This window comes from Haplochromis burtoni, unplaced genomic scaffold, assembly GCF_018398535.1.
Source record: "Haplochromis burtoni strain Fernald_Lab_line unplaced genomic scaffold, NCSU_Asbu1 Contig_643, whole genome shotgun sequence".
Taxonomy (NCBI): Eukaryota; Metazoa; Chordata; class Actinopteri; order Cichliformes; family Cichlidae; genus Haplochromis; species Haplochromis burtoni.
The window spans coordinates 46,887-64,580 of record NW_024583004.1 but is presented as its reverse complement, the minus strand read 5'-3'; the positions used below and the strand labels follow the sequence as shown (position 1 = coordinate 64,580).

Below are 17,694 nucleotides of genomic sequence, written 5' to 3'. Positions count from 1 at the left end.
ACAGCGCTTTCTAATACAGATGTGACTTAGAGTTCATGCTTGGATTGAGGAGTATTTAATGATTGAGGGTATCGATTAATACAGCTACAAGTAAGAAAAGTAAAAAGAAAAGTATCCATAAATAATTTTTACATGAAGATTTACTCACTTTTCAGAGCAAGAAGTTATATTCATTTATGGTTGTAATACTTTAAAATGTAATTAATTTTCTCATTTTAATCATCCTCTGCTATCCGGGGGGAAGGAAACAAAAGAAAAGAGAGTGAGACAACACAAAAATCTGAGACATTTTAAGAAATGAAGGTGGTTGAAATCTATAGGAAAACCTCACAGCAGCAATGAGGGTAACAGAAGGAAAAGGCTTTGCTAAGGCCTTATTTTAGACCTAAAAACACTTGCTGTTGTGTCTTTTTTAATATCAAATTTTCCTTGTAAATTTCTCCATACTGTTTTGGTGACCAGGGAAATGGTATGACATAGAGGTTACTTATATTACAAATATATGTAAATTTTGGGGTGTGATGCTTAAATTAATTTGTTTTTACATCTATTTTTGTATAAAATAGGTTTTTCATGAACACAGCAATGTAATGCCTCACGGTACTAAATTGAGAAATCACATCATCATTATGTCTTCCTGCAATCTTCTACATGACGAGAGGAAAGAAAAATATGAAACATGGTTTTCTGTTTAGCCTGCAGTTGCGTTACAGTTGCACTGGACGTAGCGCAGTAGCATTTACCATCAGTTGTGCAGTTGTACTAAGATGTGCAGGGAATAGACAGGGTGGAGCAGTCTACAACGGAGGAGTGGAAATACCAACATTACTTTTATTTTCATTGCATAAAAACACAGGAGGGTGATGGTAAAGCACAAATTGTGTCCAGGACAGAAACAGCCACACTGTACTGCTAACACAACATCAGGTCTTTGCAGACATCTACACAAACAACGTGCCAGCACAGAGCCAGCAGAGACACATCTTATTTATCACCATGTAACAAAGTGAGTGATGAGTAGTCAAGCTTAGAGCGCTGTAGCATTCATTTTACAATCACAGTGGCAACACTTTGAAGTCTATGTGGTGCTTTTCCACTTTGTTTTGTGGTCAAATGTAACCTTAAAAGAAAAACTGCTCTTTTTAAGAAAAGGATTTATCTTATTATCTGGGACTGTAGCCGAAGGTTCATACTGATAACTGGTAATTATGTTACAGTGTATTTCAGGACATGCTACTGAGCAACATGAAAGAAATATAAGAACAAAAAGCAGCATAACAAATTACTTTTTACTGGGAAGTAATCAAATTCATTTCTTTTAAGTAATTGTAAAAGAAACACTAGATACGACCGTAATGTTATTAAACAGAATTAATTTGGTTACAAAAATCCAAACAAAGCATTGGGTTTGGCTCCGAAACTGTCAGCCTGCTGGTTGACGTGAACAGACGTGAACAGACAGCCTGCTAAGGAGTCAAATTCCTGTTAGCTCACTGTATCAGTTCACCTCCATGCACCTCCACCTAAAAGGTTTTTGAAACAGCAGCAGGTTCTACATGTCAGTTTTGTAAGAAACTACGCAAAACATGTAGGTGGCTATGAAGCAGTTCGTTGGAAAAGTTCATCTGACAACAGTGTTATGTTCCCGATACCTGTTGAAACTTGTGTTTTTAAGTCATTAGAGCCACTAGAAATGCAGTTTATGAGTGACAGCCAACTTACAAGGAAAAGACAAATGCTCAGACATGAGGATGTTTTTATTTATGCATTTTACTCGCATAAAATTACATGTAGTGATTGATGAATGCGAGAATATAGCATCATTTTGTAATTGTTTATTAATACTGTTTACCCTTACTAAATGGTCTATGCTACTTACTGTATTTGTTTTATACATGAAACACTTTCAGTTGTTCGAGCTCATTTAAAGAATACGTGCTCCCCTCCCAGCATATGTTTCAATGCAGCTGTGATTTGACGGTTGATGCTTAAGGTCTCTTCCTCTCTGGGTTTTGGATCACAACCAAGGCGACAGTCCCCTCAGCTCTCTGCCACTGGTATCTACGACAGAGAAAGTCACTGCATGTAAAACCACACTGGAAACCCTGGAGAGTTCACTTTCAACACTTTTGTTCCAATAATTTGTACACTCAGTGAAAGAGTTTGTGATTTACTGACAACTTGATATTGACTTACTGGCTCTGCTCGGGAATGAGCAAACTGTCTCCTGCAGGAAGACTGAACTCCTGCTCGTTCATAGTCACTGTGGAAGATCCCTCCTAAGAAAGAGATGTAGAAGAGGAAGGGAGACTTACATGTGCGTCCAGGGACAGACTGTTGGGACAGACTCTGCATACATACCAACTGCCAAACCCACACATCAGTTTGGGGTGTTGTCATCTCTGTGAGTCCAGGTCCGAACACCATCGCCTGTTGGGGAGGCAGTAAAAAGAGTCTTGTTTATCACTATCATTACCTACAACACGTCTAGTCTCCTGTTATTTCAACAATAATTATACCTTTGACTTGTACTTTTAGTATCAAAACATCCTTTCTGCCGGATAGACCGTACTATACAGTTGTGGTCAGAAGTTTACAGACACTCATCATGGGCATGTAACTTTGTCATAGTAATTTTGTTCCAGTAGTTTCCAGGTCAGGGTAGGCTTGTGCCTTTGTGGCCCCTGGATTGTCCCTGAAAGTCCGAGCCAATACCCTCTCATGTGAGGGAGACAATTTGTGTCTTCTTGTGGTGGCACACACATTAAACCTGTACTTACAAATATTTATTTAAGGTGTGATCTTGCAACCTACAGTTACTTAGTGCTTTCAAACAAATCTTGTTTATACTGGCAAAAAGAAACAACCATTGCCAGCAGTCAACCACGATCTCTGACAAGAAGCTGGTCTTCAAGGACACTGCAGAACCTTCAGGATTGCTTATTAAAAGAAATAAGTGAACGTATGTTTATATTTGAGTGTGTTTGTACACGTTTGACCCTGAGGGGATTTAAGACATTTTTTGGGGGGTTTTTTGTAACTAATTAAAGATGCGTGCTGTGCAATGATTCCACTTTGGGGGGAAAAAAACACAATTGAAAGAAATCATGAAAACCAAAATTGTAACTATATATGAGTGCAGGCCTAAATGAAATGTTTTACTGAAAATGGCTGAAAAAAACCCTGATCAACCATCTCATATATGGTCATTACCTGGCACTAGGTTTCTTACCTCAGTCTCAAACTGAGCTCCGAACATGTCGATGGGCCTGCCATTCCCCAAAGACGGCCTCTGTTTTTCCAGCCAGTCTTTGAAGGAGAAGGGCGTCATCACGTTCATGGTGTTCAGCTGGAAAGGAGGTTCCCTGAAGACTTCATCTATCCATCCAATAATAAACAATGACACCAGCTCAAAGTTTACAGGGACTTACAATTTCCTCTGAACAACTCACTTGGATCAGGTTTTCCTGTCTTGCACTGCTTGGATGCCATGAACCTGAAAGTAAAATGCAGTCAAGTCAACATACTTAAAAGAAAGAGCATGATCTGAGTATGACTTGTAAAGATGAAAAGATGCCTTACTCCTTGATTATTGGCACCAGCTGGGTTCCTAGATCCTGACAGTAGAACCATTTTTGAAATAGGATGTCAGTGGTGTTGTCTACATAGTACCTGAGAGCACAAATACATGCTAACATAAAAATCTGTTTACAGGACAAATGTGTTTCACTAAGATCTAAGACTCAATTCAATAACATTGTTATTTATCTATTGTAGGACCCTACAATAAAACTGAACAAAGTAGCTGCTGATGAAGATAGCCACTTAATTAAATCCAAGGCATCACTTAACATTTATCATTTATATATAAAAAATGTAGCCAGTGGTGTAAATACATATCATTAAAGGTTTATTTGTTTAAATAATTAATCATTAAGCAAAATGTGCTGGGTATAATCTGAGGTATACCAGTCCCATAAATTTTATTTGACCAGATTCGATAAAGTTAGACATTTTACATTTTACTTATTTTTGTTCTTGCTTGTACTTGAAAACTGATTAATTAATTAAAGTAGCTTAAGTCATACATTTTTATGAGTGTAGTTTTAAGTCTTGCTTAATACAGCATGCTGTCTTTTTAGTAAATTATGGTCCTGTATAGAGAAAAACAGACAGTAAGGAGAGTATTTGTAGAGCAGGGGTGTCCAAGTCCAGCCCTCCAGAGCTACTATCCTGCAGCTTTTAGATGCAGCCCGACTCCAACACAGCTGAATCAAATGATTGGATTACCTCCTCAGCATGGCACCAAGGTTGGCAAAGGCCTGATAACAAGCCATTCATTTGATTCTGGTGTGTCGGAACAAGGATGCATCTAAAAGCTGCAGGACAGTAGCTCTGGAGTGGTAGTAGGACTGGAGTTGGACACCCCTGCTTTAGAGTATAGCCGGGTTGTGATTTATGGAGGGTCAGGAGTGCCAGAATGAATTAATTAGCAATACCATTAAATTATTAATTAAATGTTTACTAAATTAATTACATTTGGAATTTATTAATTACATAAATAATTAATTTACTGCCTATTCATTTTATTCAAAACATGTAATAATTTATTTATTTATTTCCTATTCTAATTAATTAATGACATGTTTAATTAATGAAATTATATATTTAATTGTGTATTTATTTAATGATTTTGGCACTCCTGGCCCTCCAATTGACATTTGAATTTGATTTTATTTGTTGTAAAAATGTAACTTTGTTACATACTTACAAGGTAAACATTCACGTTTACATCGAATCTGGTCAAATAAAATATATTTAACTGGTTTACAGTTTATACCACACGTTTCATTACTGATCTTTGAAAAACCTCTTTTTATGTCAGCTGAGTTTTAATTAAACGTATTGCCTCGTGTTTATGAGGGCAAAGAATCTTTTCTTTTTAAGTGTCCTGTCATGTTTATGACCATTCATCATTTTTCTGTTGTCAACAACTCTCTAAGAAAAAATGCAGAAAATCGAAACTGCCACAGCAGTGAACCTCAGGCAGTCGGTTTCAGTGAGCAGTCTTCTCCTTTCCATCACCAAGCCCACGGTGTTAGCCTGCCTCTGGGGGGAGTGAGGGATCCGAGCTGGCAGCAGAAACATCTAGAATTTGAGACAAAAAGTAGTGGAATGCACAGTGAAGCAGATTCACCTGAGATAAAGCTTATTGCACAAGATTGCTGTGCTTCCTTATTTCTAATCAGCAGAGAGCGATGGGAACTGGAGCAGAAAAATAGTTTCCAGGAGGGTTTAGTGCAGTTGTCTATCTCAACCAGCATTTCACTATTATGTGTAAAAAAAAAATTTATTCCTGTTTTGAAAGATGACCAAATAATTTCTATGTTCTCTGTTAAATAAGTATCTTACTACAAATTTAGAGCTAACACACTACATTGTGGGGGGCCTAAGAGACCTGGGCCCATCCCGACTGGCTGTGAGAAGAATTTTCTTAGGTCTTATCTTCAGTTACTAAATGTGGTTTTGTTTGTTTGTTTGTTTTTTTAGTAGACAGCTTTTATGACATTATCACTGACAAATTCTGACTATTCACTACAGCCTGTTTCACATTTACAATTACCTGTTAAATCTGAGCAGCACAGCGCGGTTCAGCACAATGTGAAGAAACGTTCCTCTGCTTTATTTGGGCGCTGCTGTAGACGGCTCAGGTTGTGACATGGGTTACTGAACTTGTATGACTTCCTTATGTCTAAAAGATATTTACACCAGTCTCATCGGGAAAAACCCAATTGTTAACAAATTGGTTTTCGCAGGTTTTCTTCCTCCTTTTCACAGGAGGAGTATACTTCAGGGTCTGTCAGTGTAAAATGGGAGGAAGGGGCTACAGCATGCAAGTCAATGCATCAAATATATTTTCTTTTGAAAGTATAAAAAATGTGGAGAATAAATGGTTGTTCGAGCTGAAAGTTTCAGTAAAGTTCAGTGGCTCTGCAGCTCTCACTCTTTCTCACTCATCTGATATTTAATTACAATCTCTTTGTTTAAGTGAATAGACGGCCTGTCTCAGTCTTCACAATTAATAATGATGGATTGGGAATTGTTTTCTTAATCTTTTCACACATGTGTAGCAGAAGTATTAAAAATAATAATCTGTGCAATTAAAAGGCCCAGACCAAATTACTCTGTACCCATCCAGAGGTAGAATCCTGCAGCTGCTCTTGCATAAACAGCTTAATTAATGCTTTTTAAAAAAGTGTTCTTTATGTTTTATGCAATTTTACAGTTAAATTCCATCTGAATGAATGAATGTGTATTTGTGCACAGCAAAGTACGAAGCAGAAACATAAAAGTTTAGAGCTTACCTCTCCCTCTTTGATGTGTACATCCTTGTGTTTACCATTTTCAATCACCTTCAGACACATGTCCCCCTTCACCTGGTAGAATAACTACTTAAAACAGAGAGAGAAAGACAAACGAAGAATGGCAGTGGGTTAAATACATGTTATAAATATTTATTTGCAGGCATCAGCAGATACTTCAGTTGTGGAAAAACGGTTAGTCACAATTAACATAAAGACATCTCAGACCAACCAGTCAAGGCTCAGTCTGGATAATGTAGTACATCAATACTGAAAGAACCAAGAAGGAGCTATAACACAGAGGGTCCCAAATGCAAGGAATCAAATGTCAATATTATGTTTAGCTTCTTGATATTTCTTAAAGGGCAGTGAATCCTTTCAGCTACGTTAGTCAAAAGTATTTCCATTGGCAGAAATGTAGACACTCCGTGCTTCATGTTAGGAACAAAAAGATCCTACACTGATTGATCAAAATCAAAATTATTAACCTAGAGAGGACATGCTGAAAATCACATAAAAAAAACAATGCAGCAGGCTAGTCTAATTTACCAAAATCAAAATTTTATTGCAGCAAATCAATCAAATGGTCCTCAGTAGTTTGTATGGACTCCACCAGCATGTATGCATGCCTGGTAATGTCAGGCATGCTCCTATTGAGATGGCGGATGGTGTCCTAGAATGTCTGGACCGGGACATCACTGAGCTCCTGGATAGTGTGAGGTGCAACCTGGTGGCATCGGATGGTCCCAGAGGTGAGCATGGAGGCCTGTAAGTGGTAATTCTTTCATTCTCAATGAACTGCCTGGAATGTCTCACCACATGAAGCTGGGTGGGTATTGTCGTGCACGAAGAGCAACTCAGACCTTCCATGGCCCTGTCCAGCTCTCCTAGAAAAACTGCCTGTCTCTGTGCTGGGAGACACAGCAAACCTTATGGCAATGCCACATATTGCTCTGTCATCCTTGAGGAGTTCAACTGCCTCAAGAACTACCTCTGTAGTGTCCACATATCACCTTCCTTTAATTTTTTTTGAGCAGCATATTTACCACCCTGCTCATCCATGAAAACTAAAAGGTCAGAGGTGGGTAGAGCAGCAGTAGGACCCTAATAGAACAGGCTTTAATGACAAAAAAATGACAGTTACTAAGTCAGATACAGCATGAAAGGAGTAGATGGAAGGGAGGTGGGTGGCAAAGTGGCTTGCAGATGTGTAGCAACTGACAAAGCAGCTTAAATAGAGCGCCACATATAGCCATATATGTGATGTGTGGATTGTATCACTCGAGCCTTCAGCTGATATGAGTGGGCATTTCTTGGAGCTGCAGCTGACCTTTACTTCATGGCCTGTTTGAACAAACACCATGTTTAGATTTACAAACAAAGAGCTCATAAGTGACTCTGATTCAACTGATTGAGTGTGATGCAGTTGGTGTTCAGCAAGAAGCATGACAACAGTCTCCAGGATGTAGGCACACGTTTCTCTCTCAGTCACTGAACAAGAAATGTATGGATAATCAAATAATCAATTAAAATCAAAAGAAGAAAACCCATAGAAATAATAATAATAATAATAATAACATTCATGAGCCAAACCAGAAGCTTATCTTCCTGTGTTATGGCATAAATATTTATGACAGTCAGATTCCTCAGACTGGCTCAGGCATTTAGTGGGTTTGGTTTGGTTTTTCTTTTTTCCCACAATCTGCCAAGCGCATCAAAACTTACTGGATGGCATTTCTAATCTAATCTTTCTTCCTTTCTATTTTTAAACACAAACTCTGTTACAAGAACTGTAGTTTCCATATAATTATGTTATAATTATGTTATGTTAAGAGAGTCCTAGTTACTCCTGCCGTTGACTGCACTTCATTGAATTTCTTCATTTTAACATTCAGAGCATTGGGCAGAAATCACATTGCATCAACACCCACCAAGGGCCTTCGTGATGCTTTGTTTTAATTAATATGAACCAACTTAAATTAAAGCCACCAACTTTGTTTTAAAGCTTAAAATTTAATGTGCAGAAACTTGCAGCTTCACCAAAAAATCATGAGTAACTGTCAAAAAAGACAGAAAAGATCTGTATTTTTAGACCATGTCAGAAATTACCACAACACTAAAAAGGGTATCCAAGAGTCATGATTCAGTATCAGTGAATGTTTAATGTTGTGAAAGTGGCTGTCAGCTGACACACTTTATACTTTGACACAGAAGCAAAAAAACCCAGTAGCAGCAGCTGGCCAAATAGCCTAACCAAGCACTGCAACACGTGAACAAATGAAGCAACTTTGCGAAAAACTGTAAGAAGCTAACTAATGTTGTCTTTTGTATTAAATTGTAGGTTCTTCTGCTTCCATAGTCCATGTTTGTTGCTGGAATGAGGGAAAAAAAGAGACTAGTCCAACTCTCACCTCCTCCCCTTCCTCTATGTGATAATCCTTCCTGGTGTTAGGGCCTCCGACAAACATGACAAGCAGCTGGGAGAAGTGCCTGAGACAAAGAGGAATTAAAATCATGTCAGTGCATGCACTGCGTGTCCTCGCAGTTCAACTGACTGAATCCCAAGTGTTCAAACCGCCACATAAATTACACATTGCTCAATAATTACAAAACTCAATTCACAAAGAATAAAGAGTGAGAGTGTAGCTAAGAGTAAATGTGTTACTTACATGAGTTTGTTGCACACTGGGGGCAGGAAAGCATTCTGATTTTCTGCAATCCAGTGTTCCACATTGACCTGAAGAGTACTGCTGTTCATTTTGATGTGATTTGTGCTGCAGAATGAAACCTCTGGGACTCTCTGTCTGCTGTTATGACTGCTTTAAGCAAGAGGACACATAAAGTCCAAAATGCAGAAGTGGGAGTAAGCAAATCGGGGTGGAGCACAAGGGTTAAAGGTTGTTGTTTAATAAGTAACATAATGCTGTCCTGCAGACCAAATGGAATCCTTTGCAACGTGCACAACGCCACGATGGGAGCAGTTTTTACCCGGCCTATGCTGTACAAAGGGTATTTGAGGTCTAGTTGAGGTAAAAAATTATTCTCACTCAGTTTTCTGCTTCATTGGTGGTTGTATACTTTGGTTGGGTTTCAATCAACTTGTAATTAAAGTCCGTTCCTTTAATTTTCTATTTTTATTTAAGTGAAAGCACACAAGTTACACTTATTGTGCATTTTGTGTAATCTAAAACTGTTGGGTTGATCTGACTTTAAAACAAACACAAAAAACTTGCTTATGTTACCAATTCATGTAATAAAATTAAGTTCTCTGTTTTTTCAGTGGTGTTTTTTTTTGGGGGGGGGATTGTGTATAACATGTAAAATATTTAGCATCTTCTTAAAATTCAATATAGCATAAAAGTTAAAAATCCGACCTGTATGCTCATTTCGAACCAGAAAACTGTCCTGGGGTCAGTCAGACCAATCAAACTTTTTATTTTATTTCTGGATGGATGGATGAATTTGTGGATGCTGCATCCTCCAGCCTGAAGAGGAGAGGGACCAGAGGCCATTCTGGCTCATTATCAGCACACACTTCAAAAGCTACAAAACACATGGGTGTACAAACATGGTGAACAGAAAACATTGATCTACTTGGATTTTCCAACACAACCATCTATGAAGTTTGCAAAGAATGGCCCAAATAAGAGAAAGCAACACTTTTCTGGGGGGAAATGCCTTGTGTGTGCCAGAGGTCAGGGGAGAAAAACCAGGCTGCTTTGTGCTGGTAGAAAGGAAACAGTAACTGAATAATCATTACAACCAAGGCATGCGGAAGAGCTTCTCTGAACCTAACCCCAACAGGTCGCAGCAGATGACATTCTAAAGGGTTTACTAACTTTTGAGAATCAACGATGAATGAAGATGAAAGTCTGTGTGAGATATTTGGTCATGGGCAAACAATACACTGACCAATAAAAAGAGTCAGGTTTAGTCAGCCAAGTTTACATAAAGCCACAAAAACATCCACCACAAAGAAAACTGAAGTGAAAATGGTAATTTAATCTGTTCAGTATCATATCTGCTGTACAAAGTGTGCTTAAGAGTTAAGACATTTAATCAACTGGTAATCACTTAACCTTCAGTATGAAAACAAAACAATTAACTATACTATTGACAATGTTTTTGATGCAAGCTCTGTCGTGTTTTCAGTGTTTTCTTGCCAAGATATGTTGAGCAAGATTCATCACAAGAGCAGTTGCTTCTTCCTTATCGTATTATATTGTGTGACTAATATATTCTTTGCTGAAGAATTATGTGACCAGTGAGCAGCAAGTACATCAGAAATTTGAAGTTCAGTGGAATATGAACAAAGAAGTCCTTCAAGTGCTGTTCAGAGATATTTAGTAAGTAAAAACCTGCCTCCTAGTGGGCCAACTTGAAATGACAGTTTTACAAGTAGCTCACATTTTTTAAACATATACAGCAAAAAAGTATATGCTGTAAGTTATCGAGAGCATAAACAGATTTTGCTGTTGAAATGAAATTTTAGGTAACTTATCAAAATGTAGATAAATGAAGACGTGTAAGTGCACACAGTCATGTGGAATGTTTTAGACAGTTAAAGTGTATTTTGTCCCAAAAAAGAGCTTGGGAACATGGTTATACTACTTCTGTTAACCCCATTCAATAAAAAGCTGCGTCTACACTTAAGGCACATTTTTTTATCCTTTCAAATCCATCGTACTGGTGTGCAGAGGTGTACAAAGTTAAACTACCACTGTCCAAAAACATATTAAACTCGCTGTAGATGCTTTTAAAGGAATTTCCGCCAGTTTATTCAAAGAGTGAAAGTCTGAGTTAACTCTATGCCATAAACAAAATAAGAAATAAGAAAGAAAATACTTTTATTTATCTAGTTATTGTAACTAAAGCTATATTTTGTTGCATCTGTTATTTATTGTTTTTTTTCTGTGAGACGGTCCCCCCCTCGTGGTCACAAAGGTAATAAAATATCATCACAACACAACAGTTACGACGTATTTATTTTGTAGACAGACTGCACATAAAGTCAGAACGCGTCTATCAATTACAATTCAATTAATATTTTTTCAATGTACTTTTAATTTTATGAAAACTGTTTAAGCGGGGTCATTCAATGAAGGGATAAAGACTTAATTGGTTCTCTTCCTGTGTGTTCCTTTTAACCCATCACAACCAATATTAGCTTGTGTACACTCAAATTAGTAACGTGACCTCTAATCAACGCATTATATATTTTTATACTTAGTCGTTTTGAAGCTTATTATTTATTTAAGTATTGATTATAGTTTATATGTTATTCCTGATACACTTTTTTAAAGAGAAAATTGGATGTTAGTGCTACCTGCATCCGCTCGTGTTTTGTTGGGCTCATCAGGTTCAAGCTAGGCCTCGGTGGTCACGTGATTTGTGGCCTCACTGAGGCGGTGCCTTCTGCTCAGCGTGCTGCACGCAGTTGTCTCAGCAAACACCGTCACATTTGTAATTTGGGGTTCAAAAAATTCCATATAAGATTTGGACGTGTGTTTAGCTGATAGAAACCGAAAAGTCCTTGCTTTTTGCGGATTAATTAGATATAAATATTCTTTCAGAGACACGAACCGATATGTTCACACATAAGAACTAATTCCGGTTCACTGGGAAGCTTTGAACTGCTTTCTGGAAAGTGACCATTGTTGTAATCAGGTCGAGGCTGTTATCATTTCCACTTGCTGACTTTCTTTGTGTTTTTTACGGATTTGCAGCAGAAAAACAGCGCAAGCTTTTTAGAGTGTCATGAAAGAAATGTCAAGGTAAGTTATGCATGTGAGACATTTTTTCCTCATGAATGATTTTGCCCGCGTTTAAGACAATTCTGAAGAATAGGCTAACGGCTAACGTTAGCAAACTGTCACAACAAGGCCTGCAGCCTTCGTTTGCTGGCTGTCTCGCTTTGTCGCTGGTGGGAAACTGCAGAGTAAATGTGTCAAAATACCCGCACAGTTTCCACTTGTTGGTTTTATTTGGGAAAATGACAACTTTTAAAATGTCTTTCTGTCGAGTCGTTACTTAAACCAATTCTTCCGTAGCATCCGGCTAACGTTTTGCCAACTTGCTAAATTAGCCAAATTGTTAGCTTCCCGTCGTGTTTGTAGCATCTCTGCTAACGCTCGCACGCTGTAAGGAGAGGTTGAATAGTGGCACTTTTTAAATTTGCTGTCTTGGTCAACTCGCTTTCCAAGTTCGACATTGCACACAACTAAGGATTTAAAGCTTGCTGTGTGTGAGAGATGTGATTTAATCAGGTTGCTGTCTGTGGAGTGTTTACACAGTATAGTGTTCGCGGCAACAGAACAAGCTAACTGCAAAACCCGACTGGTGTTTATTGAAATCTTGTTAACGAGTTGGGTAATGGTTCATGTCTTGTTCTTACTGAGCTTGAAACTTTAAAAAAAAGTGTGCTAAGTGGTGGTGTAGTATCTGCTTTTTGATCTGTTGTACCACGTTTATCGCAGCACCATGCCTAGTGGGCAGCAGCCTCAGAAACACTATGGCATCACCTCTGCGATTAGCCTCGCGCCCCCACGAGAAATAGACCACCACTACACCAAGAAGCTCTGCGATGCAATGAAACCTTTTGGAGTGTTTGAAGATGAAGAAGAACTCAACCATAGGTGAGGAATGCATGTTCTCTCTCCCTCTTTCTTTGTTAATAATATACCAATCACCACAATACAGTTTTTGAATATGTTGATTAAAAACCTATGATTTGAAGAGCTATAAGCATTTAAACTAAGCCTCTCTGATATCTATTGTCTGCATTTTATTTGATGTGCACATTAACTAAGTGAATGTACATGGGCATGGTACATGGGCATGTAAACTCTTAAGACAGGTGACCTTGTGAAAATCATTTTCACTCTCTCAATGAATTTGTGGAAATGAAGGATTGTGAAAGAAGTGTCAGCTAAAAAGTCTTTCTTTTCAGACTTGCAGTTCTTGGGAAGCTGAATAACTTTGTTAAAGAATGGATTGCAGAGATCAGTGAGTTAAAGGTAGGTTCTGCTTGGGAAGCTGAATGATTTCTAACCCTATTACCAATTTCCACCCCCAGAGTTCATTTTATGTTCATGCTGAAGTGAGATTTACGGTCCCAAAAATGTGTCTGCCTGTTTGCGCATCTCGGTTTGGGAGGTGTTCACCCACCCCAAACCTACTGTCCTAAATCATATTTGCTTCCACACACTCCTCCAAAGTCCTGACTGCCTGTCGCTGGAAGTGGGTGATGTGTCATCCTACTCTTGATTAGTTGACAAGTGGGCCAGAATAGAGAAGGGAGCAACAGTGGAGTTCGCTGGGAACGGGTGAACTGTGGAAAAAGAATTCGAAGATAAAAAGAAAAAAAAAATACAGCATGAAATACACAGACCCTAGCTACTGTAGGCACTACTTTTTTTTTTTCTTTCTTTCTTTTTTTTTTTAAACATTTGGTTTCACTTCAGCTCTTTGTGCATCAGAAGTTTGATCTTCTCTGTGTCTGGAGGAACAAAAATCTTACAAGCAAGAGTGGCCCACAGATCAATTCTACCACATACTCTGTACACTACCTCCACTACGCTGATGACAAGCTTGTCTGCAGGCCTGGAGTGGACAGTGACCGCACCACCACCACTGGGCCATAAATCCCATTTAAGACTAGGGCTGTTCTACTGTCTAATGCTTGTGCTTGTTTTTTTTTTTTTGTTTTTTTTTAACTGTTTATTGAGTTAGGCAAAATTTTTGCAGAGTTTTACAGAATTTTCCACTCTTCATAGCGGTGTGACATTTTATTGGATTAACGGGAAAGCGCTCAATTGAAATGAGCTTTATCAACAATGCATGAGGATCACTGCAGATGTCCACGTGTTTAGCACTTTATTTGTGACCCCACAGAAACACTGTGCTACAGAGGCACCAACTACGCAAGCACCCTTTAAAGAATAAATAACAGGTGTCTATTGAACCAGCAGAGTATAATCTTTGCTTTAAAGTTTCCTCGTCCACGAATATGCAGAGCCATATGACGGCATCCACATGCCTGCCAATTTTTGTGACTACTCAGCTGCACTACAAAATAATAAATACCTGTGCAGTAAAGCACAAATGGTCTTTGGTGTCTGCATCTCTCTACATTTCCAACCAAGTGTATTCCCTGTCTTGTGTGAAGATGATGGGGCTTAGTGCTTTATGAAGTGTTTAATCTTAAACTGTCTAATCAGACACTAAAGTGACACTAACACTTTCTTCTGTTTTGTTAAAAGTCATACTGATTTCACGGTTTCTTATCTCTGCTCTACAGAACCTTCCACCATCAGCTATTAGCTGTGTTGGGGGCAAGATATTTACATTTGGTTCATACCGACTTGGAGTGCACACAAAAGGTATGTGTATCTGTTACTCTAATAATTTAACATCTTGTCAACATGAAACCTGTAGTGTATGATGATTGGCTGGTTCTTTTGGCACAAAAAGAGCGTGTTAGCTGAGCATTATTACCACCTATTGCAGAACCCCGTACAAGCAGGTGTGCAACATTGTTTTTGAAAAGCTCAGCTCTCCCTGACCGCACTGAAACACAAGGCTGTCGCTGTCATTGTCATGTTCCTGTGCTATTGAGTGGTTTTGAAAAGGCTAGTTTTGGGGTCAGAAAACTGGGTAAACAAACACTGGTGTGAATGTGGTTTGAGTCTGCCATTGTTTTAAACAGCTGGCCAGTGTGACAAAAGGGTAAAATCTTTATTTAAATACAAGAGTATAATAGTGATTTGCACTCTTCTCATTTTTTAAAGTTACTTGGTTAGCATGTAAACTTTGCAGTATTTTATATTTCAACCTTTTGCTTTCTCGGACAGAATATATTATATATTGATATATTATTGTAATTGTAAATATTTTTCTTAGTAATGAGCAATCACATATTGCAAAACTGCAAATGAAGTTCTTTGTCTTTCATTTCAGTAATTTTAGTTGCTGCGGAATGAAAATGTAGTGCAAACATGCTGTCATTAAAAACCTGCGATGTCACATATGACAGCCTGATCTGTATTACAGTTTAGTCCAACTTAATGCAATCACTGTTATGCACTGTTATGAATTGGTGTTTTAATGTGAGACAGCAGTTACCAGTCCTGTGTGAGATAATGAGCTGTTATGGTCACAAACATTGCAGCATCACGGACCCAAGTTCCACCATCCTGAGAAAATTTGGAGATAGTTCTGTTAAGCTAAGGGTGCACAGTGTGTTTGATTTTGTTTTGGTTTTGTTTGTTTTTCCATCTTGGGATCTTCGTAGAATTCTATTGTAGATTTCTTCTATTTTACTGCCATATGACCACTCTTTCAAATCATGTGTCACATCAATCTCATGTCTCACACTTATAAAAGTGTTACAAAAATGTTTTCCCAACTTCCTTCCACACACCTACAGTTGCCTCTGCTGACTTTACTAGGAAAAAAACCCAATAGCACCATCAAGTAGACTGAGAAAGCAACGGATTTTATTATTGTAGTGCTAAAATTCAATTTATATTTGAAATTTGTGTAATAAACAGAGGAAGGGCATTGCTGTTCGACAAACTGATGCGACAGTTTCTGTTATGCTGGCCACAAATTGTCTCTTAAGTGATTCAAAAAATTCCAACTGTTTATCAAAACATTTTCATCAACATGGTCAATATTTAAACTCCTTTGTTAAAAATCTGCTCAGTTTTGAATGTTCCCTGCGTGTTCTTCCTTTCTAGTCCCCTTGGCAGGTTTTTTTTTTTCCCTCATATAAATGTTCAGTAATTTAGTCACCTTGAACATTGCTACTTCCTCTAAACCCATAACATTTTTACACTAAACATGAGCAGTCATTAGGCATGTTGTACTCAATAGTTGCAGAACTTCTTTGGATGTTTACATACCTAGTTTAGTATTTCCTAAGTCTGTGCTTTAAACCATAACGTTTTATCATGTAATCTTGACTGAATCAACTTTACTATCATTTGATTCATCAACCCTTTATCCTGCTGATCAATCCAGATGACACTGATCAAAGTAACTCCTCCTTACAGGAGCTGATATTGATGCCTTATGTGTGGCTCCGCGGCATGTAGAAAGAACAGACTTTTTCCAGTCTTTCTTTGAGAAATTGAAACAGCATGAAGAGATTAAAGATCTCAGGGTAAGTCTTGTTGACACAGTGGGGGGGGGGCAGACTGACCTACAGTGTCCTCAGATGTCCTTTGTTGTTGATGAGGCCTTTTGTTTGTTCTCTACTCCCTCAAGGCTGTTGAGGATGCTTTTGTACCAGTGATAAAATTCAAATTTGATGGAATTGAGGTGAGTTTCATTGTCACCCAAATGATAATCATGATTACATCATAGCATGCATACTGATTAAAGTAAACTAATTACACTACTGTGTTGGTAACATGCTTGCTGCAGGGTACTTTGTGCCATGTTGCTTTGGTCATGTTTCCCATTTCAACAAGTATGAAGGGTTAATCCCATGACGCAAACATTTTTATCTCTAATGTTTTATGTCTCTGTGTGAGCAGATTGACCTGCTTTTTGCCAGATTGGCCTTACAATCCATTCCAGACAACCTGGACCTGAGGGGAGACTCCATCTTGAGAAACTTGGACATTCGATGTATCCGCAGCCTTAACGGTGCGCTCAGTGGTCACTGCTGATCTGAGGCTTTAAGTTAAAACTGACACATCTCCAAAGTTTTCCTAATGGTAATTTCCACAACTGTAACACTGCCTTTTTTTTTTTTTCTTACAGGTTGTCGAGTAACTGATGAAATTTTGTACCTGGTGCCAAACAAAGAGAACTTCAGACTGACACTGAGAGCCATCAAACTCTGGGCAAAACGTATGTGTGCTTGCACTTTCTATGTGTTTGCCGTTGTTTGCGTTTATTGTATTTATTTGCACTTGGGTTGTGTATCCTGGATAGAGGTTTAGGACGTGGCGTCATGCACACATCGCTCGAGAGCTGCCATATTGGACATAATAAGCGTTAGCAATCATGTCTAATTACTCAAGTAGTTTAAATAGAAATTGGATACAGGCATCAAATAAACAGTATAACGGCGTAACAAATATAAGTTACTTGAATTTTTAAAATCACCAGTGTCTGTTTGAAACAATATTTGACTATTTAAAAATTTTACATGTATTATCTCGTTTTTTTTTTTAAATTTATTTTATTATTATTATCTTCATCTGCCTTCTTCACCACTACACTCAGCTTCTCACCCTCCTCATCTTAAGCCTCACTCCTGAGTTGAAGTTAAATGGTAAATGGCCTGTATTTATATAGCGCTTTACTTAGTCCCTAAGGA

The 17,694-nt window shown here is 38.2% G+C and overlaps 2 protein-coding genes across 5 annotated transcripts in view; one reads left to right on the top strand and one right to left on the bottom strand.

The window, feature by feature from the left end:
• Nucleotides 1-1,739: 1,739 nt before the first annotated feature.
• haao (3-hydroxyanthranilate 3,4-dioxygenase) lies at nucleotides 1,740-11,775 on the bottom strand. 3 transcript variants are annotated; one of them, XM_005949236.2, is made up of 11 exons: nucleotides 11,689-11,775; nucleotides 9,032-9,181; nucleotides 8,774-8,852; nucleotides 6,366-6,449; nucleotides 5,042-5,148; nucleotides 3,583-3,672; nucleotides 3,453-3,496; nucleotides 3,233-3,378; nucleotides 2,362-2,430; nucleotides 2,197-2,279; nucleotides 1,740-2,061 (listed from the first exon to the last, which is right to left on the bottom strand). In XM_005949236.2, exons 2-11 carry the CDS (start codon nucleotides 9,118-9,120, stop codon nucleotides 1,989-1,991), a joined length of 864 nt encoding a protein of 287 aa, XP_005949298.1. In that variant the 5' UTR covers nucleotides 9,121-9,181; nucleotides 11,689-11,775; the 3' UTR covers nucleotides 1,740-1,988. The 3 variants fall into 3 exon arrangements, with proteins under 3 accessions (XP_005949298.1, XP_005949299.1, XP_042070951.1); XM_005949237.2 differs by having other exon boundaries at nucleotides 9,032-9,178; nucleotides 11,689-11,755; XM_042215017.1 differs by lacking the exon at nucleotides 11,689-11,775 and having other exon boundaries at nucleotides 9,032-9,227.
• Nucleotides 11,776-11,787: 12 nt separating this feature from the next.
• papolg (poly(A) polymerase gamma) overlaps nucleotides 11,788-17,694 on the top strand; it is an 18,407-nt gene continuing 12,500 nt past the window's right edge. Inside the window, exons 1-8 of one of the 2 annotated variants that reach the window (XM_005949238.3) lie at nucleotides 11,788-12,136; nucleotides 12,839-12,997; nucleotides 13,312-13,378; nucleotides 14,662-14,743; nucleotides 16,418-16,527; nucleotides 16,632-16,685; nucleotides 16,904-17,015; nucleotides 17,133-17,222. In XM_005949238.3, the coding sequence (XP_005949300.1) occupies nucleotides 12,120-12,136; nucleotides 12,839-12,997; nucleotides 13,312-13,378; nucleotides 14,662-14,743; nucleotides 16,418-16,527; nucleotides 16,632-16,685; nucleotides 16,904-17,015; nucleotides 17,133-17,222 (691 nt within the window). In that variant the 5' untranslated portion in view covers nucleotides 11,788-12,119. The remainder of the gene's footprint in view (nucleotides 12,137-12,838; nucleotides 12,998-13,311; nucleotides 13,379-14,661; nucleotides 14,744-16,417; nucleotides 16,528-16,631; nucleotides 16,686-16,903; nucleotides 17,016-17,132; nucleotides 17,223-17,694) is intronic. The other variant, XM_005949239.3, reaches the window with a different exon arrangement.

What these genes read in the sequence shown, in the direction of transcription:
- haao (XM_005949236.2), bottom strand. Translation starts at nt 9,120, where the DNA reads ATGAACAGCAGTACTCTTCAGGTCAATGTGGAACACTGGATTGCAGAA. An exon ending in ATGTGTGGGTTTGGCAGTTG is followed by an intron (nt 2,280 to 2,361) that starts GTATGTATGCAG and finishes TCTCTTTCTTAG; the next exon opens with GAGGGATCTTCCACAGTGAC. An exon ending in CTCATTCCCGAGCAGAGCCA is followed by an intron (nt 2,062 to 2,196) that starts GTAAGTCAATAT and finishes TCTCTGTCGTAG; the next exon opens with ATACCAGTGGCAGAGAGCTG.